General features: G+C 53.2%; 1 protein-coding gene across 1 annotated transcript; it reads right to left on the reverse strand.

Moving 5' to 3' along the window:
* Positions 1 to 208: 208 nt before the first annotated feature.
* On the reverse strand, positions 209 to 1,708 carry LOC309581422 (potassium voltage-gated channel subfamily A member 2; the record flags this gene model as incomplete). Its single annotated transcript, XM_082296025.1, has 1 exon — positions 209 to 1,708. One exon carries the CDS (start codon positions 1,706 to 1,708, stop codon positions 209 to 211), a length of 1,500 nt encoding a protein of 499 aa, XP_082152151.1.
* Between the last annotated feature and the right edge of the window lie 19,817 nt (positions 1,709 to 21,525).

The raw sequence follows: 21,525 nt of genomic DNA on the forward strand, positions 1-21,525 counted from the left end.
AAAATGGTTTGGGTTTGTTGGGTTTTTTTTGCACGGACGCTTATTCGGTGTGGAAATCAAAGATTAAAAGTCACTTACACAGCTATTGCTTCCCATGCAGAACCAAATATACACCGTAGAAAATACTGTATTAACTACAATGCAGAGCAGCACTCAATATCTGCAATTGTTCCACTTCAGCTTTAAATACGGGACTAGATTTTAGCGACTAGACATCGGTTAGCATTTTGGTGATATTCACATAGTTTGTGTTAGCTAGGGTGCAATTGGCTGTCTTCAAGTTCTCCTCCCTAAAATCCTCATTGCTATTGTTTACACCTTCCTGAATCTCCATATAATCAGACTTACTAATAGTAGAGGCACTTCTGCTTTTCTTTAGGTCAGGGGAAGAGGGGATCTTTGGGCAGCTGGTTACTTGCAAATATTGAGCCTGCTCCTCTCCCTCGGTCTCCCGGTGGTAGAAGTAATTGAAGTTAGACACTATGACGGGCACGGGTAAGGCAATCGTTAATACGCCAGCGATGGCACACAAGGAACCCACTATTTTCCCCCCGATGGTCGTGGGGACCATGTCTCCGTAGCCAACAGTCGTCATGGAAACCACAGCCCACCAGAAGGCATCGGGGATGCTCGGGAACTGGGACTCGCTCTCGTCGGCCTCGGCAAAGTAGACGGCGCTGGAGAAGAGGATGACGCCGATGAAGAGGAAAAATATCAAGAGGCCCAGCTCCCGCATGCTGGCCTTGAGAGTCTGTCCCAGGATCTGCAGCCCCTTGGAGTGCCGGGAGAGCTTGAAGATCCTGAAGACCCGCACCAAGCGGATGACTCTGAGGATGGCCAAGGACATGGCTTGCTGGCCCTGCTGACCATCCTCCGGCTTCTCGGCCAGCTCCGTCCCTAAGGTGATGAAATAGGGAATGATGGCTACGATGTCTATAATGTTCATGATGTTGGTAAAAAAACCAGCCTTGCTGGGGCAGGCGAAAAACCTCACCAAGAACTCGAAGGAGAACCAGATGATGCAAAGTGTCTCCACGATGAAGAAGGGGTCTGTGAAAGAAGTGGACTGCTGGTACCCCATGCTGCTGTTGGAGTAGGGGGGATGGCTCAGCCCGCTGCCGTGCATATCTTCGTTCTCATCCCGAAAAATGGGCAATGTTTCCAGGCAAAAGCTGACGATGGAGATTAAAATCACCATGACGGAGACAATAGCTATAATCCTGGCAGGGCCTGAGCTCTCGGGGTACTCAAAGAGCAACCACACTTGTCTCTGAAACTCATTCTCAGGCAGCGGCCTCTCCTCTTCCTTGATGTAGCCTTCATCCTCCCGAAACATCTCCATGGCTTCTTCCCCCAGTTCGTAGAAGCGGATCTCTTCGGAGAAGATGTCTAAGGGCACGTTGACCGGCCGCCGCAACCTCCCCCCGGACTGGTAGTAGTACAAAATCGCATCGAAGCTGGGTCTGTTCCGGTCAAAGAAATACTCGTTCCGGAGAGGGTCGAAATATCTCATCCTCTTTTTAGGATCCCCTAGTAAGGTCTCTGGAAACTGGGCAAGTGTTTTGAGCTGCGTCTCGAAGCGCAGCCCCGAGATGTTAATGACCACCCTCTCACAGCACTCATGGTCGGTCTCAGGGTTGTACGTGTCCTGCGGGTGACCGGGAAGAGCTGCAGCTTCATCTGCAGGATCTCCAGTAGCAACTGTCATATTGGGCTTTAAAAGAAATCCTTATGCTAAACTCTTCCCAGCGCCCGGTGGTGGGATCGGGGTCGGGGCAGGGCTACTATCCTGCGGAAGGACAGGTACGTAGGTTTGGAAGAGTCTCATGAAAAGGCGAAGGGATGAGATAAAAAAAAAAAAAAGGAGGAAAAAAAAAAGAAGAAGAAAGAAAATCGCCCCTGCTGAGAAAGAGAGAGATGGAATAAAGTTGGGGGGAGGAGAGCAGATCCCTTCTCTAACACGTCTATCCCCTTCCTGGAGGGGTTAATTTGCCTTCCTTGGGACAGAGTTCAACAACTCCCATCTAAACCCATTAGGTGGAACAGAGAAAACACCTGAGGAACCGTCACCTGTTCAAAACCAGCGTGGAAAAACTGGCATTGGCAAACCAGGGCTTATTTTTTTGGCTAAAAACAAAAATTCCAGTTAAAAATAGTAAAGAGGGGGAAGGGAAGAGAAAGGAAGGAGGAAAAATAACCCCATCCAGCCCTGAGGTGGCGAGAGGACCCCGCGGGGTGCCGGGCTCAGCTCATTTCCAGGCATGCAGCTAAGGGTTAATTAACATTTAACCGTGCGATCTCAGGCAATCTACCCTTCAGGAAAGCGCCAACTCCGCTTTTAAGTTTACCACCTTCCCAATCCTCTTTCCCTGGTGACATGCTGCCCTCCCTGCCTGCAGCCAAGCTCTGCGGCTGCCGGAATGTGCTTCCAGCTGCCCCGCGGACCACCGCAGTCCCCCTCCTCGGCCGCTGGTGTCCCGTCTCCTGTCATTCTCTGCAAACCACCATGGCACACAGAAAACAAATCACATTACCTGGAGAAGCCAAATCTTAGTGTGTCTCTTAGTAACACCGATTATCTGACCCTGGGGAAATCCTAGAGAGAAATACAGGCTTCCAAGATCCCCATAATTTCCTCTCTCTTCAAAGTTAAAAATAATGGTGAGTCATCGTAGAGAAAGGAGAAGGGACATAAGAGGGGTTAGATTCCCAGATGGTGGAAGTCAGGTCTTGTAATGGTTTGGACTGGAGAGAGAGAGAAAGAGAGACAGAGAGACAGAGAGACAGAGTCTTCCCGGGAGCTGTTGCGGATCTGCACTTCAGGGCAGATGAGCGTCTGTCTGATGCCTTCGGTACGACGGTGAAAAGCTGCTAAGCTCAGCAAAACCCGATGTCCCCAGTGTCCTCGGGAGGTGTGGCATCGCCTGGAAAAAACACCGAGAAGGTAGCAAGCTGTGGGGGTTCGCGAGGAGCATCCGCAAAGCCCCGGCTCCTCCGGGCACCCCGTTTCCCCGGCCGCGAGCTGTTCGCCCGCTGCCCGCCCAACCTGCACTGCAACACGAGAGAGAGGAGGGCGAGAGCGCCAGCGCCGAGGCGGAAAAAACCAGAGCCCCGTGTCCCTGCGCTCTGTTCAGCCCAGCGGGGCCGGCTGCCCGCCGAGCCCGTGCCAGCCGGAGGAGCGGGGGGGGAACGACGCAGCCCCCCCGGCAGCCGAGGCTCTGCAAAGCCACCGAGGGCTCCCAGCACCGCCAGCACCGGGAGTCGGTGTCACCCACCGGGCACAGCACCCGCGGCCGTTCCGCGGCGTTCCCCGGTGATTCGGGAGGCTCCGGCTTCATCCCCCAGACCGAACCCCCCGCCGGCCCCTCTCTGTCCCCCCGCCGATGGCTCCAAGGACCCACGAGCACCGGGGCCCCGGCCGCGGGACCCACGCGACCTGCATCCACCCTCCCCATCCTCCCGAGAGCCAACCCCCCGGCCGACCCACCCCTGTGGGGATTCGGCTCCGCTGGGTGAAATTTCTCGTGGGGATGTTGAGGTTCATGTTCCCGGTGGGTGCCGGGTTCTCAGCATCCCTGCTCCCGACGAGCGCTCCCTCGGATCATCCTGCATTGCCTCGCACCATGGAGATGCTCAGCCCGGAGAGGGCCCACCAACCTCTCATTTTGTGCTTTTTTTTTTTTTTTTTTTTCCCTCCCAAACGAAATAAAAACCCCTCTAACCTCCCTTCTTCAGCTCCAACTCGACTTGTCTACTTTGAGCCAGGATTACAGAACCGGGCAGGGGAGGCAGGTGGAAAATAACCCCGCGGTCCCAATCTCCTCGGCAAAGATTTCAGCCATCTCCAGGCCATTTATGCCTGTTGGTTCCTCTCTTCATCCCCCGAGGTGCTGATATTGCCGCAGATCCCTCTTTTCTTGGAAATTTCCCTTTTCCGTGCAACCCTCCTCTCCCTTCTCCTTATGCACTAGAAAAAATAGTACAACCCTGACGAGGCTTGCAGCATTCAACTGCTTCTCTTAACCCTTTTCTGCCAGGCCCACAGGAGAGCAGGTCTCATTTGTCCCAGTTTTTATCCTTTTCCTGCATTTTCTCCCCACCACTCGCTCCCCAGCGACTCGCCGAGGAGTTCAGCTGGATTTGACCTTCCCTGGCTCCTCCGAGCATCACGCCAGAACACCACAAACACCATCTTTCTGCTGCTGCAGCAAAGATCTGGCAGCCACAAACCCCCATCTCACCAAAAATCAACCAACCTTCAATGTTTTATTTATTTTTTTTAATAAACACGCAGTTTTCCTCCTGCCCATAAACGCTCTCCTCCCCTTTCTCCCTTCCCCGAACACCCCGGATTTGTTTAACGGCACAGAAATTGACTTTGTTTTTATTTAACACGTTGATGTTTATTTGGCATGGGCTCTGGGCTTCTTCCTCCGACTCCGAAGCCGAGCGCTGATGCTCGGTGCTTGGCGGAGAGGGTTACGGCATCATCTCAGTTGACATCACCCATCCCAGCACTCAGTTTCTCCTACTTTCTCCCCACAGCCCGTTTTCGTGGCAAACAACCTCCGCCCCCCCTCAAGCATCTTTAGGGTTAATTCATGCAAATTTGGGGGCTGAAGGGGGAGAATGGAGGAGGTGAAGATTTGCCCAAAGCCCCTCAGTTTGTTCTCAGCCCGCACTGAGCACTGCAGGCGGGAGTCACACGGTTTGGGGTCGTGTTTGCGACTAAAGCACGACTCCCTCGCTTTGCACCGTTCCTGGCCAGGCTGTGTTTAGGCAGGGGAGCAGCGGGAAGAGGGGGAAGGATGCAGGGATGGGGTGGGGAGGAGAGAAAAAGGCACCAACTTACACTTGGCTCTGCAGTCAGGCATGCGGAGAATGCACAAGCAGCTGCTCTGCTCCCGCCGCTGCCGGCACCTCTCACCTACAGCCCCCCAAACTCGTACCCCGGAGTCAACCTCCGAAGGCAGCTCAGCTTCTCCATGAATATTCATAAGATTAATATGAGCGTCTTCCCCCCCCCCCCCCCCCCCACCTCCTCCTGCACCCCTCCTCCCAAGCAGGAGACCTAGATTCCAACCACTGGGAAATAATCATATCCCTGGATACATGATGCTGCCTTGCCATGCGGCTCCCATCCATCCCATCTTCTTGGTAATAGCCTGGATCTGCTCGGGGAGATCTGGGGGATGGAGCGCTCCCTGCACCTCTGGGGAAGGAGATGGGGCAGGATTGGACTTGCAGGGGCTGCCCTTGGCTGGGGTGAGGATGTGAAAAGCAATCATTTTAATATCATTTTGTGTTTACTGAGGTCCCTGCATGACGAGGCTTTTCCCACCCCAAAGGAAGGAGATGGCCAAGCTCCTACAAACGTATAACACCTACGGATCAACCCCTGCCTTCAGGCACGAGGTTTGGACCTCTCTGACATCCCCCCCATGGCCCCAAAAGGAGCACCAAGGAAGCAACAAGTCCCGCAAGGCTCCTGGCACCCGAAGCACAAGTGCTGGAGGAGGCGATGGGAAATATTTTTATTCCCATATACAGTGATCAAATTTGTATGGAGTTACTGGTGCCGATGGGGATCACTCCAGGGATACCCTGAGGTGGGATGGAGGGCCTGGAACACCCTGAATACCTGAGAAAATCAGTGCTCAGTGTAGTGTAGTGTAATCAGACTCAGTGTAGAGTCACCCAGGGGGATGTGGGGACATGGGGGGGGTAAACCACAGTGTTTTAGCTCCCCGAGGTGCCCGCAGCAGTGGGTGGCACAGACAGAGAGCGGGTGCAGCACTGGGGGATGTGATCACCTGCTGCTCCTCCCGACACCTCTCTTCACCCTGAAACAAAAATTGTATTTTCCCAAGCCCCAGCCAGATCCCAATATTGAAAATTAATGTCTAACCCTATAGGAAAACTGGGAATCCTTCACGACCGGCCCTTGCACTATGGGTTTCCTTCCTGCACGCATCCAGCTTGGCAGGAGGCCGCTCTGGGCGAGGGTTTTTAATGTCATCAGCACCATTTTAGCCTTCTCTGGAGGTGGATCTGCCACAGCAGGGTGGGTCAAACCCAGAAAATGATTTGCCCGAGGCTGATCCTTATGCAATATGTAGAAACTGAGGCTGGGCAGGGAACAATCCAAGTGGAGCTGAGTTTCCAACGCGCTCCTCCTGCTGCCGCCTTGCGAAGGTTCTGCAGAACCAGGGGGATTTGTCATCCAAACAGCACCAGCTCCGTACAAAGAGCCAAAATCCCGTCTCCAGCAAATCAGGGGAATTTCTCTGAATTGAGTGATGCTCTCTCCTGATTTACTACCCTAATTGTGAGCTATTATTATCATCTGTGTGTCTGCGCTCGCCTCCCTCAGCCGCGCTGACAGCTCCAGACGCATCCCAGCCTCTCGGAGAACCAGACGAGCTGAGCTCTGCACCCACTTGGCTGTTTCACAAGGATTTAACAAGATGACGCCTTTGCTCAATACTATTATTAAATAATAATTTCCTCCTGAATTATTTCTCTTATCTCAATGGATTTTATAGACACCCAAACTGGAATTCTTACCCCGTGTGTGTGAGTGGTGCTGGGAAAAGCACTTGGTGGGAGGATGTTCCAGGAACGAGGCGATCCTGTGGTCAGAGTGATCTCCCCTCGTTTCCTTTATTCCCAGGGAAGCCCCCAAGGGCTGTTCAGACCCTCTGTTTGTGGGTTTGTTTGCAGGCAGCCTTACAAATAGCAAAAAATGTGCTTTTCCCCACTTTTTTCCGTGGTATCCTGCTGGCAGTGGGGCTGGGAGACACCCCAAGAAGTGGTGCTGTGGGAGATGGGTGGAAGCCACAGGGCAGGGCTATTCCCAGCCCTGGCCTCAGCCAGAACAGCTGAATTCAACTCTCAGGGTCATTGGAAAGCCCAACCCACACCCAGCCCCACTGCTTAGGACACCCAGGGTGGGCACCTGCATATGCCAAGCCAGGGAAGGGGTGAGAGAAGCTCTCTGAAGAGGACAGACCCTGTGCCACCACCTTCACACCTCCTGCACAGCCTCAGGCAACAGCAGCTCTCCGTGGTGTCCCTCCTGGGGACCCTGTCCCACCTCCTGCAAAGCCAGAGGGACTTTGAGGGCTGGAGCAAATCCCAACAGCCGTTCTGGGAAGAGGATCCAAGCTGGAGCCCAGCAGAGGGGCTGGACAGGGCAGAGCACTGAGCCCCATCTCCCTCTGAGCCACGGTTTTCCAGCTGAAGGTGTTGACATAACTGGGCCTTGTGTCATTTTGGGAGCTGTGAAAGCTGTAAGCGAGTTCCCAGGACTGTGATTCACCCTCCAGGGAAAGCATCCGACCTCCCACCTGCTGCTGACGTCAGAGGATGGAGCTCCTGGACCCCCAGCCCCTCCTCACCCCCCTGCAGTGGGTGGTGGCAAGAGGAGGGGATGCCAGGAGATGTCTAAATATGAACAGAGCCCAGGAACACGGTGACACGGCCCCACAGAGCAGGCTCTGCTCTCCCATGGCAGATGCTGCTGGTGAATCCCAAAATACCGTGGTGAGATAGGTCAGAGCGGCTTCCCCGAGCCAGGGAGATGGGGAGGGATCAGGGCTTTGCCTGCAGTGATGTGGGAAAGGAGGAGCAGAGCAAAGAGGGATGCTGGGCAGGGCTCCTTGTCCCTGGGAGAACCTCCTGCACCCCAGGAGAACCTCCTGGATCCTGGGAGTAACTGCTAAATCCTGGGAGAATCTCCTGGCTTCTGAAGAGATCTCTTGGTCCCTGGGAGATTCTCCTGGGTCCTCTGTGGTTCTCCTGGTCCCTGGAAAGGCACAACTGCTGAAGGGAAAACAGCAAAAATCACCTCTCTGCAAAGTTAACAGTAAACACATCCCTCTGAAATCCTCCAGGGTGTTTTTCATAATAAAATATCCCATTATTTTAAAAACAGCTCCTTTGGGCTCCAGTCTGAATTCTCAATTTGTCAGGATGGCTGAGTTGCCACTTTGCCTCCAAAGCTGCTCCACCAGCCTGGGGGGCCGCTCTGGAGAGGAGCTGGGCACCACTCATTGAAATGAAAGTCTTGTAGCTCAACCAAAACACAGCAAAGAGCTTCAGGCCTGGGGGTGACTGTGAATGTTTCCTGCCAGGCTACCCCTGACGGGCCTGGGCTGGCATGGGGTGGGCATGGGGCCTGGAGGGTGTCTCCCACCTGGACTGCTCCTGCCACTCCGGCTGAAAGGCTCTCAGAGCCGCTTGGTTTCACTTGCACAGCAGGACAAGGCAAATTCAGCAAGGGAAAAGGAACCAGAAGCCTCCTTCCAGCCAGCGGCGAGGACGTCCAGCTCTGCAAGGAGCCACAGCTCACAGGCCTGGACATCACCCTGACAGATCCCCCCAGCATCCCTGGGGCCTTATTGCCAGTGTCACCTGAGCCCCTGTGTCCCACAGGCTGCTCTGGGCCACCACCTCCTCCCAAGGGGACCCAGCCACGTCCCTCTGTCGTCCCAGTCCTGCTGCTCCAAAGGGACCGAGGACAGAGTCACCTCAGGGCTCCAAATGTGCCCAAACCTTTACCCATGGTGCCAATGCAACACCTGCTTTGCCGAGCCAGCGCTGCTCATGGCACCCCAAGACAAAGGAGAGGTGATGAACATCTTCATTTCTTCTTCCTCAGGCCTGGAGCAGCCCATGCCCATCTCCCCATGGGACATCCCAGTTCCTCCAGTTCTGGGGGGCTTTTCTCTCACTCCAGGGGTTGGTGCTCACTAAGAAACAGGGAAATTGGGCTAAAAGTTGAAACTTTCTGGTTGTTGAGATTAGGGAATAGAAGAGCAAGGAGAGATGGGAGAAACCTGCAGGGGAGATGACTCTGCTGAAAATGGCCAAAGCCTCGGCTGGACATGACCAGTGTCTGCAGACAGAGCTCCTTCGCCTGGGGTGAGCTGTAGGTGACCTCAGGGTCCCCTCTGCACTGCCCTGGTGGGACACCCCTCCCTCCAGCCGTCAGCCCTGGGACTGGCTCCCCATGCGGGTGCTGGTCAGGGTGGAAACATCTCCCTCACGGCACAGATGGGATGAGCAGCCCTGCAGATGCCGTTTTTAGAGCCTGTGGGTCTCAGCCCGAGTGTCTGGTGGTGCTGGGAGGGGGCCAAGAGCTGCTGAAGGTCAGATCTGAGCCATGGAGTGGGGTGAGATGTTCCCATCACCCCAAACTTTCATCCCTCCCCAGGAGCTGCAGGACTGCAAACAAGCTGGGAGGAAAAGTGGTTTGAGAGGATGATTTCCCTCTTCTCTTCCTCCCACGCAGAGCTGCTGCAGGGAGGAGAAGCCACCGGCTCAGGCTGGGAGTGCCTTCCCCACGGCCTGGGCATGGTGGCACCAAGCTGGCCCTGAGCGGAATGGCCACAGAGCTGGCCCAAGCCCGGGGCTGTTGCAGGACATTCCGGCCCCATGGCCATTCCAGATGGGGAGCTGTGCCAAATCATGGAATCACAGAATGGTTTCGGTGGGGAGGGAGCTTGAAGACCATCCACTTCCACCCCCTGCCACGGGCAGGGACACCTCCCACTGTCCCAGGCTGCTCCAAGCCCCATCCAGCCTGGCCTTGGACACTTCCAGGGATGGGGCAGCCACAGCTGCTCTGGGCACCCTGTGCCAGGGCCTGCCCACCCTCCCAGGGAGGAATTTCATCCTTGTATCAAATCTAAATTGACCTCTTTTAGTTGAAGTCCTGGGTCATGCCAAACCTGGCTGTGCCAGACTGTCAGCTGTGCCAAACCATGAACTGTGCCAAGCTGTGAGCCACACCCGGCCAAACTGTGGATGGTGCCAGTTTGGGAGCTGTGCCAAATTCCAGGCCAGCCCAGCCCACTCCACCCAGCCTCAGTCTCTCCAGAAGCCCCCAGCTGCCCTCACCCTGTGGCCAAGCCCCCCATGTCTCTGCTGCCCAGCACAGTTCCCTTCCCTGGAAACAGCCCTGCCGTGGTGGGAAATTCCTGGAAGAAAAAAGCCAAGATTTGATGTCCATTTCCCAGGCTTTTGGAGGACACTTGTTATTTACTGTCCCTGCCGAGCTGCCGGGAGCAGCTTGGGATGCCCCATCGTGGTGACACTGACCTGGCCCTGGGAACGTGTCCCCAGCAGCTCTGGGTCGCTGCTCTCTCTGGTGACCTGGGCAGGTGACAGATCCAGGGCTGCAGGTGGCACAGGGAGGATGCAAAGTGACACTTCCAAGGCTGTGTGGGCAGGCAATGCCAGAACCCCATCTGCTCCTACCAGGACCCAGAGGCCAGAGCCCCCTGCCCAGAATCCATGGGGAATGCCAGCGGGATCCATGGGGAATGCCACTGACAGGCAGCATCCTCTTCCCCGTCATTCCTCTGCTGTATTTACTATTTCTTCATCTCCCACCCCCTCTTTTGGGAAGAGACAGACTTCCCCGTTTCCATGGAAACACTCCCCCTCTCCCCTCATTTCTTCAAAGAGGTTTTCATCTCTTTCTTTCAAAAATAGCTATTTTTAACCACGGCTTCCCCTTCTCCCCCTCCCCACACTCTGCTTCCAGCTCACGTTTTTCCAGCACCCACCAGGCACCCCTGAGCACCCCTGGGAGTCGTGGAATCACCCCCATGGCTGGTGACTTGGGCTGGGCAAGAGCAGCTCAGATCCATGGTCCAGATCCCGGGGGTTCCCTTGACTTGTGCTGAAACCCTCTGGGGCTGTGGAATATTGGTGGACAAAGGAAGTGCTGGTGTTTGCAGGAGGGTCCTGGGAGCATCCAAAACCCCTTCACTCTGTGGAATGACTGTCCCTGCAGCATCCTCTGTGATCCCACAGCCCTGGGAAGCCAGAGGAATACTTCCTTTCCTGCCGTCAGGATAAACCAAGAGGGGACTAACACCTGACAGAGCAGGAGATAAAGCCCCTTCCACCCTTCCCAAATACCGACAGAGCAGAAACACCACGCAAATCCTCGGCATCAGGGTGAAGTGAGGGGCTGGAAATGCAGCACTGGGAGAACAAAATCAAAGTCAAGAGTCTGTCAATAAATTGAATGATAACAAAAGGCCTGGACAAGGTGCTGTCAAGTAAAGGAGAATTCCACAGGGGAAATTACAACCTCAGCATTCCCATGGGTAACTATGAGAGCAGAGGGGTGGACAACACCCCTTGTAGAAGGATGCCAGGCCTGGTTGTAACACAAAGGGAGATCCTTTGGATACCGCCATCCACTCAAAAATATCCAAGGCAAGGGTTCCTTAGCACAGTGTGGTTTGAGGAGCAGGGAAATACCTGGAGGAGCCCGGCTCCGAGCTGGAAGAGCCCCTCTACATCCTGGGAAAGTCACGGTTGGAAGATCTGGATGCTCTGGCTTGGAAAGAGGCACAGGACACAGGTCATTAAAATCCTGCACGGTGCTGAGGTGCTGGGCAGGGGATGATGGATCGATATTTCTTCATAATGCGGGGAGGACATGGCTCCCAGGGAAACTCCCGAGCGGGAAATCTCAAGGCAGCCGGGGAAGGATTTACAGCGCGGCTCCGTCGCTGTGCAGGGATGTGCTGCTGGAGCTGCCGTGGCCACCAGCCCTCCCAGGGGATGCCCACACTCGGGTAGAGCACAGCAGGAGCCAAAAGGCAGCAGAAACCACCCTGTGCACCGCCAGGTCCCTCCAGAGCCTTATTTCAGCTGAATTTCTCTGTGGCAAAGCCCGGCAGCACCAGGGCTCGCTCCAGGGCTGGCTCTGAGCACCCAGCACTGCGGGACTGCCTCGGGGGCGTTTACCCTTCATAACCTCTGGGCATGCAGCAGGAAACACCACCCTGGAATGACTCCGTGCCCTCACCAGCCTCTCTGCCCCTCAGCTCTTCCCTCTAGAACCTGGCAAATTTAGCCTGACCCGGGGCAGAGGAGCTGCTGGCACTGACCACGTCCTGTGCCTCTGCAGCTCCTTGTACACCACCTTCTCCACACACTGACCACCCCAGGGACGGGCTGCAAACCCCACAGGGGCTGGGGAGAGCCTCAAGCCAAGGTTCCTCCTGGACTGGGTATAGGATCATTGCCCTCCCCTCATCAGTGGGGTGTGGAAGGTGTTTCCTGTGGCTCCTCAGGCAATCCCGGTGCCACATGGTGCCAGACCCACCGGACCTGTCCTTCCTAACCAGGCCTGGTTTTGGCTGGTGCCATTCATGCCCCATCTGCATCTCAGAGTTTGTCACATCCTGCTTTTCCCGGATGTTCAAGCACCCCCCAGGTAACCACATGTCAACCGAAAACTGCAGCTGGAGACACCACAACCCTCCGGGGAGCTGCTACAGAGATTGAGGCCACAGCAGAGAACGAAGCAGCAAGAGCTGCTAAAACGCACCTCAGAGGGCCCCTGAGCCAGCCCAAAATCTGCCCTGCCACCCACACCAGCCAGGAGTTGCTGTGGTGCCATCCAGCATGGCTGGATGAGAGGATTTGGGAGTGCTGGAGCTGTAGCTGACTTTGCTCACCATGGATCATCCTCCCCCAGCAGAGCTGGTGCTCACAGCAAACCTCGAGAGCAGAGATAGATGAAACCACCCAGACCAGTTCCAGCACTCAGTGCTGCTTTTCTAGGAACTTCTTTGTCCCTGTCACAATTCCCGAGGCCGACAGGATCAAGATGTTTTGTAAAGTTCGGGAACTTGAGGTTCTCCACCGCTGCTGAATTCCTTTGGTGTGACCCTGCCCGGGGTGGCTGTGGGCACACGTGGCTGCTGCTCTGCTCCCAGTCCTGAGCCCCCAGCTCAGCACCTGAAGCCTCTTGCAGGATTTCCTCCAGGATTTCAGCCCCGGAACTGGGATTTGCAAAAATAACCAAGTCACTTGGGATAATAGTCTGGGTGTCCTGGCTCAGTGAGCACTAAAATAAAATCCCCTTGCAGGAGCCTGGGGCCTCTGGCCCTGGGACACAGCACTTGTATGCACAGCTCAAGTGATTTTATCATGGAATCATCGAGCCGTGGAATCCTGGAATGGTTTGGGTGGGAAGGGACCTTAAAGCTCATCTTGTCTCACCCTCTGCCACGGGTGAAACCACCTTCCACCAGCCCAGATTTCTCCAGCCTGGCCTCAGACACTTGCAGGGATGGGGCAGTCACAGCTTCTCTGAGCAACAGAGGAGAAACAACTTCAATATTTTTAAGGCAACCAAAAACCTAAACCAAAACTTTGACACTCTTTGGCCACATTCACTTTTGAAGATCACAGACGTGGTTTGAAGCCAAGAACAAGGTTCTCAAATGAGCTTCTGAGCTCCTTTTGCGGATTTCCAGCTGTGATGGGAGCGGGTGGGTCAGCCCCCCCCGCCTGCATTCGTGTGCCCGAGCACCATCAGTGACCTCCCTTCTGGTGACACACCGCCAAAATTTTAAGGTTTTCTTGGAGCTCCCTCAGTCCAGGTGGCTGGGTGGGATGCTGGAAAGGTGCAGATTTTGCCCCAGGGTTTTATTTCTCTAGCAGGGGAAATTCTGACTCCTGTGAAGGACATTAAATTTCAGATTATTTCATCCTGAGAAACGAGTTCACATTAGAGGACCCTCCTCAAACCTCATCCTCACACCACCCTTTCCATCCCCACACTTCCTCTCCACCCACTTCAGTATCAAACACCACACGCTGCGGTTCAGCCGTTTTATTGAACTTTGTGTATGAAAGAACAGTTTCAAGTTCTAATGAGAAAAAAAAACATTAAAAAAATAAATTCAACGTCAGGTAAAAAAATCACGCAACCGAAAAAAAAATCACTTTTTTAACCAGGAACTGAACACAAGGCCCACACCACGGTGGAGTCACCAGGACGAGGGGATGCAGCAGCTGGTTTTAGCATCAGACTTGTTTCAAAAAAAACAAGTTTTAAACAGTTGCAACACAGCTCAGTGGCAAAACCAGACTTTAAAATGAACTCAGAGGAACAAGACTGCGTTTAACATCTCCAGTCCAAAATTGCATCGCTCCTGTGGCACCTGATCAGTCAGGATTTAGGGAAGAGTTCAGATTTCCAGTCGGATGCACAGAATTTCCCAATATTTCACTGTTCACAGACCCCGTGCACGTCCCAGGTGAGACAGTCATGGAAACACTTCTGCATCACCCACTTGCACACGTGTGAAGGAAGGAAAGCAAAGTCAAAATTATATCCAGCCGCCTCCATCCCGGGAAGATTCCGTGAAAACCAGTTGCATAGTAAAGGATGGGAAATTAAGAAACGTGAGCTGCTCCTGTGCTGGAAGTCAATGCAACACCTCCCTTCTGCCACGTTTTGGGGTCTCAGGTGATGAATTAAGAGCCTGCTCTCCTTGCAAGGTGCCAAATTCAGCCACAGAACCCCTGACCTCCAGCAGCGAGGGGGATTTTCCTGCAAGACCTGGGCAATTGGAATGACCAAATCTAATTCCAGTGCACCAATGGCAGCACAAGGGACGTGGCAGCCAACAGAGTTTTGCATTAAAACTCCGCTATTTCAGGCACTTTCTGACTACATTTCCACCTAACACCTTTTGATTCACACTTCCAGCTCTGTCCATGACTTGTGTGTTGCCAGGCAAATTGTCCTGCTCCGAAATCATCCTCTGGAATAGGAATGATGCATTTCAAACCCAGCAGCAGTGCCTGGCCTTGCAACAGTCAGAGATGTGTTCTGGACAGCACCAGTCAGAACCATCTCAGACCATTCCCTTTAAAGGTGCATTGATGACATCATCTTGGACAAACCAGGAAAAATGGGAAAAAGAAACATAATTTACAGTATCAGAGGCTGGTGGAAAATATGGGGATTAGAACGTGTAATTTAATTCACCCAGAGATGCTACTTGGCTTTAATCTCAGGTTGAGAGACAGACTTCCAGCTGGATTTGTGCAATGCAGGAGAGCGGGGAACACTCAGGGAAGAAAAACTCTACCTCAGAAATTCCTTAATTTTAAAAGGATTCAGTAGCAATAACAGCATTTGAACACCTGGCTCAGAAAACACCCAGGTGTGAGAGGTAATGAAGCCTCCGGCGTGCTCGAGGCTGGTTTCTGAGATGTCAATCCTGCAGGGCTTTGCCTGCGGAAAGAGGCTGGGATGGGACTGCAGGAATCACAGAATCACAAATTAATGGAATCCCAGAGTGGTTTGGGTTGGAAGGGACAGCTCATCCTGTTTCCATGGGCAGGGACACCTTCCACTATCCCAGGTTATTCCAAGCTCCATCCAGCCTGGACTTGGACACTTCCAGGGATGGGGCAGCCACAGCTTTTCTGGGCAACCTGTGCCAGGGCCTCACCAAATCCTGACTTTTCCCCCAAATCCAGCAGGGCAGAGCAGCTTTCCAGTATTCCCTCACTGCCTCCGACAGCCCCTTCCAGCCCTGCTGTTAAGCCCTGTCCCTGTGCCACGTCCCCTAAGCCTTCGTTAGTGCCCTGAAACAGTTTTGGAGATCTTTTGCTTTCTAATTTTGCTGCCTTCTTAAAACAGCTTAAAACACGTCATTATAAGAAGCAGCTTTACGTGACCCCACGCCAGCCCGGCTCCCCAGATCCGCTTTTCCTGCCTCTCCGCCAGCACGGAGCCAACAGCAGAGCTCTCATCACTTTAATTGCACCCTAAAATTAAAAGGGGAAGGGTTGGTGCCCGGCGCTGGGCTGGGCACAGAGCAGAGATGCCGACGTGTTCCGCGTCTAAAGAGCCGCGTCTGAGCACGACAGCTCCGAGCTGCTCCGGCGTCTGGGAGCGCGGCTTTGAAGGGCTATGAATAAAGATGAGCAGCCTGCCTCGGGATGATTATGGGAATCAAAGCACGCTATTTTTTGGATCTTCTCTTGATGTCAGCCATCATTAAATCGCTCTCTTTTTTGTTTTTTTAATCGACTGGATACATTTTTAATTTGGCTTCCCTTGCCAAACGCAGCCTTGCGCTGCCGCTGCCATTTGCACACGGCTGTGCCGGCACGACGGGAATCTGTGACACGCACGAGGCCGGGCTCGGAGTGGTGGCAACACGGATTAATACACTGGACTGACAGGTAAAGACTATCAAACTCTCAGTTATCGTGGAAAAGCACATTAACAACCAGCTGGCTCAGCGACCAAGCACGAGGAACCCAAGAGCACGGAGCGCCAGAACGTACAACACCGAGGGGAGGTGGCATTTGGCAAGATTGTCATCATCGGTGTGAGACGGCCGGGGGGTGGCTGGGACCCACCAACCCCACCGGGTGAAGGGATATGGTTTTTTCCCACCACTTTAATAATCAAAATACAGTTTTGAGCCCTAACAGAGAGACGCTGTAACAAGTGGCTACCGGAAACAGATGAGGTATCATTATGTTACACACACACACACACACACACACACCATAAAAAAGCTCTCTGTAACACCGGTGAAAAATAAAAATCACTTTAGTACTGATACATTCTATCCCCCATTTTAAGGGCTACTAGATCATGTTCCAAAAGAAACTAAATATAACACCTTTGGGACCAGGGCTTCCCAAGATCCAGGTCTGTGCTGCAATCCAGAAAATCAATTCTCCTCCTGTTAATGTGCCCTTACCTCTGCGGGCAGCCTGGGCCCCCCTCCTCTCATGGGGGCCTGCGGCTGTTTGCAGCCCAAACCCATCAGCGCGGCGGAAAAGTGGGTTTGGGGTCAGTCTCTCACGATTTCAGAGCTGCTAAAGCTTTGTTCAGTCTCCTCTGCAGGCTCCAGAGCACACTGCGAACCTGTCACGCTGCAGGGAGGCTGCAAACAAATGCGTTTTGCAGCTCCTTAGGGGTTTGGGAGGTGAGATGTCCCAAAAAAGCCCTGCTCCATCTCCCCCAGCCTGCCGGCAGCTTCCTCCAATGGGGAAGAGCGAGCGCTTGGGAGTTCCCAGCGACGGGAACGGCTCAGCCTCAGCCCCGAACACCGGGCACTTTCCCCGGTCTCCTTACAAGGATCGTTTAAGGTCTCCGAGATGTTTATGGTCCGAGCAGTAATTCATTTCCGTGCTGGGGTGGGGCAGGCAGGGGGACACCGCTGCTCTGTGCGGGGACAGGGGAGGGGCGCCTGGAGGGCGTTTGGCTGTGCCAGGGGCACAAACGAGCCCCGCTCAGAGCGCCCCGGCTGCTGCCACAGCCGCGGGGATTTGCCGGCGGAGCAATTTGCTGGAAGATCCCATGGAGAAGCTCCCTCTCCCCGCCCCCACCACGGGCTGGCCTCCGGGCAGGCCAAACCAGGTTAATGAGAGCCGCTGCCTAATTAGCTCTAATTTGTGCAGGCGGCTTTCGCACCGCAATCGATTTCACACCGCGGGTTGTTTCACCTCCGCGGTTCCCCGGCATCCCTGTCGAGCCTTGGCACCCCCTGCTCATCTCCGTGGGCTCAGGGACCTGCTCCATGTGCTCTTCCAGCAATCCCGATCCCCGATCCCCATCTCCCTCTGCACCTCGCGCTGTTAAAGCTGTGACAGATCCAGGTGCCAGCAGCACCGGCCCTTTCTCCTCCGTTTGCCCACAGCTCCAGTGACCACAGGGGTTCTACTATGCTGGGAATAAATGCAAGAGGAGCAATGTCCCACTGAGAGCCAGATCCGTATTTGCTCTTCAGTCTCCAGCTGATTAAATTGGCTAAAACTGCTGGTTTAACAACTTTTGCTTCTTTTCTCACCATCTCAGCCCACTCTGCCCAACCTGCACCTGTGTAGAGCGCCAGAGACTTCTGTGTTTGGGCCCCCCAAGCCCTTCTGCCATGAGCAAAGTCTCCACCACCAGTGGTGCACCTGCCATGGCAGGAGGAGGAATTCCAGCCAAGAAATCATCCGTGTTCAAAAAACAAACAGAATAAATGAGAACCTCACCAAAGTCGACACATTCCTTGTAAGAATCACGTCCTTTCCCAGGGTTAAGGGAATTTCTCAATCCAAATTTCAGCTGACGTTTGTGTGCAGGGTTCTTGTTCACCTCCAAAGCTCTCCTGCAAGACAGAAATGTGGTGCAGTTGGCTGCTTTGCCTTGAGTATTCCCGAGTTTTCCCATTTCTGAGCCTTCCTTCCAGGGAGGGGTTGGTTTAAGTTCATCCTCGCTGGGGCTGTGCCTCGAAGCACCCCACGTGTGTCTCCTGTGGATGTTCCATGTGAAAGGCAGGTAAAATCTCCCCTGGGGGAAGGATTCAGGTTTTGGTGCTTCCCTCTGGAAGAGTGGTCCTTGCTCCACCTTCCAGGTGTGTGCTGGGGACCTCAAGGCTTGTCCGTGGGCACCAAGGACAATCAGCAGCATCAGCTCAAGGGTCTGTTTCATACACAATGATTTTGGTTCCTGTTGCCTCCCCCTGAGCTTCAGAGGAAGCTCTGGCTCACTTGGTTCTGTCCAGTCCAAATTAACATTCCCAAACCATTCCCAGGGAATTATTGCAATGCAGACAAAGAGGTTCCTGTGCTCATCCGAGTCCCTCCAACATCATTTTCACCCTTAAATCCAACGCTGTTCTGAGTTTCGCTCTGCTCCTCCGATGGAGGCTGTGCTGGGAGGGTTTCAATCTCCAAGCAGGGATGGAGGCAGCGTGAGGAGGTGGATGAGGCTGGGGAGGGGGAAAAGGGGGAGTCAGAAGCAGGAGAGACCATCAACCCCTTTGCCATTCGCATTTACCCCTTTGCAGACCATTTATCCCGTGGCACCAGGATAATATTGATCCATGCAGCCCTGGGAAAAGCAGTGAGGTTACAGAAAGCTCAGCTTTAAGAGCTTCCCAGCCCAGTACGGGCAACCCAGAGCTCTAAACCTGCCAGCAAGAGCCTCAGTGTGCAAAATGAAACAGCAACAGGCAAAGGAGGGATGGAATTCTCGATTATTATGGAATTAGCAAGGCAACCCTATAATATTCCCACAATTCCGGAGTACTGTGGAAGTGCAGACAAGGGCAGAGAGGCTCTCATGGAATGAAGCAGGAGCATGGTCAGCCAAGAATTGGATTTTTAGACCTTTTCCACCAAGGAATTTCAATTTGTCCTTAGTTTTTCGTGGAGTGATCCTGATGGCAAGGCACAACTGTTCAACATCCTTTTCCTCAGCACCAGCAGAGATGTTCCTTCCTTAAATAAGGACTTAAAGTAAATCACAGCCTTTGGTACAGCACAGAGCTACTTATAAAGGGCATTTCCAGGAAAGTGAGAAAAATGGAACAGGAACGATTCCCGAAGAGCTGAGAACAGCCCGTGGCCTTCGCCAGGGAACAGCGACAGCAACTGAATTTCCCCCCACTCCCTCCCACCCCAAGCAAAACACTTGGGCTGAGTTTTAGCAGCTCTGCTTAACATTTCCTTTCTGGTTGCTTAATCTTTCAAGAGTTGGTTGTTTTGGTTTTTTTAAATAATAATAAAAAATGACTGAAATAACGTCCAAGTGATTTCCACCTCTCCTCCTCCTTGTTCCTGGCTTTGCTCAGTCTCGTTATATTGCACATGAGTCAAAGATAATCTGGCTCCAAAGATGTTCCCTTCTACATAATGCACTTGTTAGAAAACACAGATGAAGTGGGAGACATCCCACATATAAATAGAAATGTATATATATGGAATATGAACTGGGTTTAGCTGGGGAGGACAGGCTCTCTGTCAGTCGGGTCCACGGCAGCGTCGGTCACCGTGTCCGGAATGTTTGGGATGTTTGTCCTTTCCTTCGAGGTGTTTTATTTCTCAACACAGTCCTGAAGGTCTTCGTTTCAAAACTTCTTCTGTGATCTGTTGGGCAGAGCAAAGAACCACTTTTATGCACAGGCTGCTTTGGAAATCAGGAACAGGTTCTTTCTTTTCTCAAGTAAAGTGGAAGAGATGTTGCACTTTGGTCCCCCCCTTGAGAAATTCCCATCTCCACTTCCCACGAATGAAAAGTGAAAATTTGCTATTTAAAATTCTTTAATGGACTGAATGCCACACAGTCTAAAGTGAGCTAAAGATAGGAAAAAGATTCATTAAATATATTCTGGTTGTTAACTGTTATCCCACATTAACAGCAAGTTCCAAACCCAGAATAATTAGTGCCAAGTGGGTTTTCCTTGTGTTTTTATCTTAATCAAGCTGGGTTTGCTCTGACCTGATGTAATTCATGAGATATTGAGCAACTGGTTGATTTTATAAACCCAGCCCAGGTGATGCAAGGAGCCAGGGCTGATCCCACTCCCAGAGCTTGGACTGTGCAGTCGCTCCCACAGAGCACAAACCCCAAATCCCATTTTGATGTGGGGATGGGGGTGTCCAGCAAAGGGCCCACAAAATCCCCCAATCTCTGCAGTGCTGGAATTGCATCCTTAGCTCTACACTCGAGGAACTCAGCCTGACTCCTATTTTAACACAGGGAGATGCTCTGCTCTGTCTTTAAGACACTGAAATTTCTAGAATTTAATGCAACTGTTTTTATCCCTCTCATTTTCCAAAAATCCGTGCTCTGCTTTTAGTTGCCACCGTGGCAATTGGAGCACCCCAGCTCCGCAGAACAGGCTCTGGGAGCCGCGTGCTTCACCAGCAGCCGGTGATGAGGGAAAGGCTGGGAGGAGCTGCAGTCACAGCTCAGAGCCCGGCCTAAGGCACCAGGACCTGCCTGGTCCCCACTCAGCCCCAAAATCAGCCTGTTTTGCCCAGAGGGAGAGGCAGGGTGGAGATATGCCAGGTGGGATCCATGCACTGAGGAGGGAGAGACCCCCTCTCTGGATGCTGCAGGGATCAGGATGTAGGGATGGAGATGTTGCAGGGATGACGGGGATGCAGGGAGGAAGCTGCAACAATAATGAGGATGTGGGAATGAAGTTGCAGGGATAATGAGGATGCAGGGATGATGAGGATGCAGGGAAGACATTGCAGGGATAATGGGGATGCAGGAATGATGATGTTGCAGGGATGATATGGATGCAGGGAGAATGATGTTGCAGCTATGATGAAATTGCAGATGAAGTTGCAGGGATGATGAGGATGTAGGGATGATGAGGATGTAGGGATGATGATGTTGCAGAGATGAGGGTGCAGGAATAACGAGAATTTGGGGATGTAGTTGCAGGGATGATGAAGATGCAGCTATGATGAAATTGCAGAGATGGAGTTGCAGGGATGATGAGGATGCAGGGATGAAGCTGCAGGGATGACGAGGACGGAGGGATGGGGATGTTTTGGGGATGCTGAGAATGCATCTGCAGGGATGATGAGGATGTAGGGATGTAGCAACGATGCTACAGGGATGCTAAAATCCAGCAGAGAAAGGAAAGGGATGGGAATCCCTGCCAGGAGCAAAGATCCCCTTGCGAGGCAGTGCAGCACTGGGGAAATGAGCTTCCAGAGGGGCTCAGTGCTCCGAGCAAGGATCTCAGCCCAGGCAGTTGCTCAAGCACAGCTTATCCTGAAGTGCCAGCAGGACCATTCTGGGGCTTAAAGCTGACAGGGCTTTCTGCTTTATTGGACTGGGCTTGCTGGGGGATTAAACCCCTCCCACCTGCCAGCCGGGAAGGCTCCTCAAGGATCCTCAAGGATCACTGGAGCATTACACACTCAGTAAATAAATAAATA

Source organism: Coloeus monedula (assembly GCF_965178545.1).
Source record: "Coloeus monedula genome assembly, chromosome: 23".
NCBI classification, from domain to species: Eukaryota; Metazoa; Chordata; class Aves; order Passeriformes; family Corvidae; genus Coloeus; species Coloeus monedula.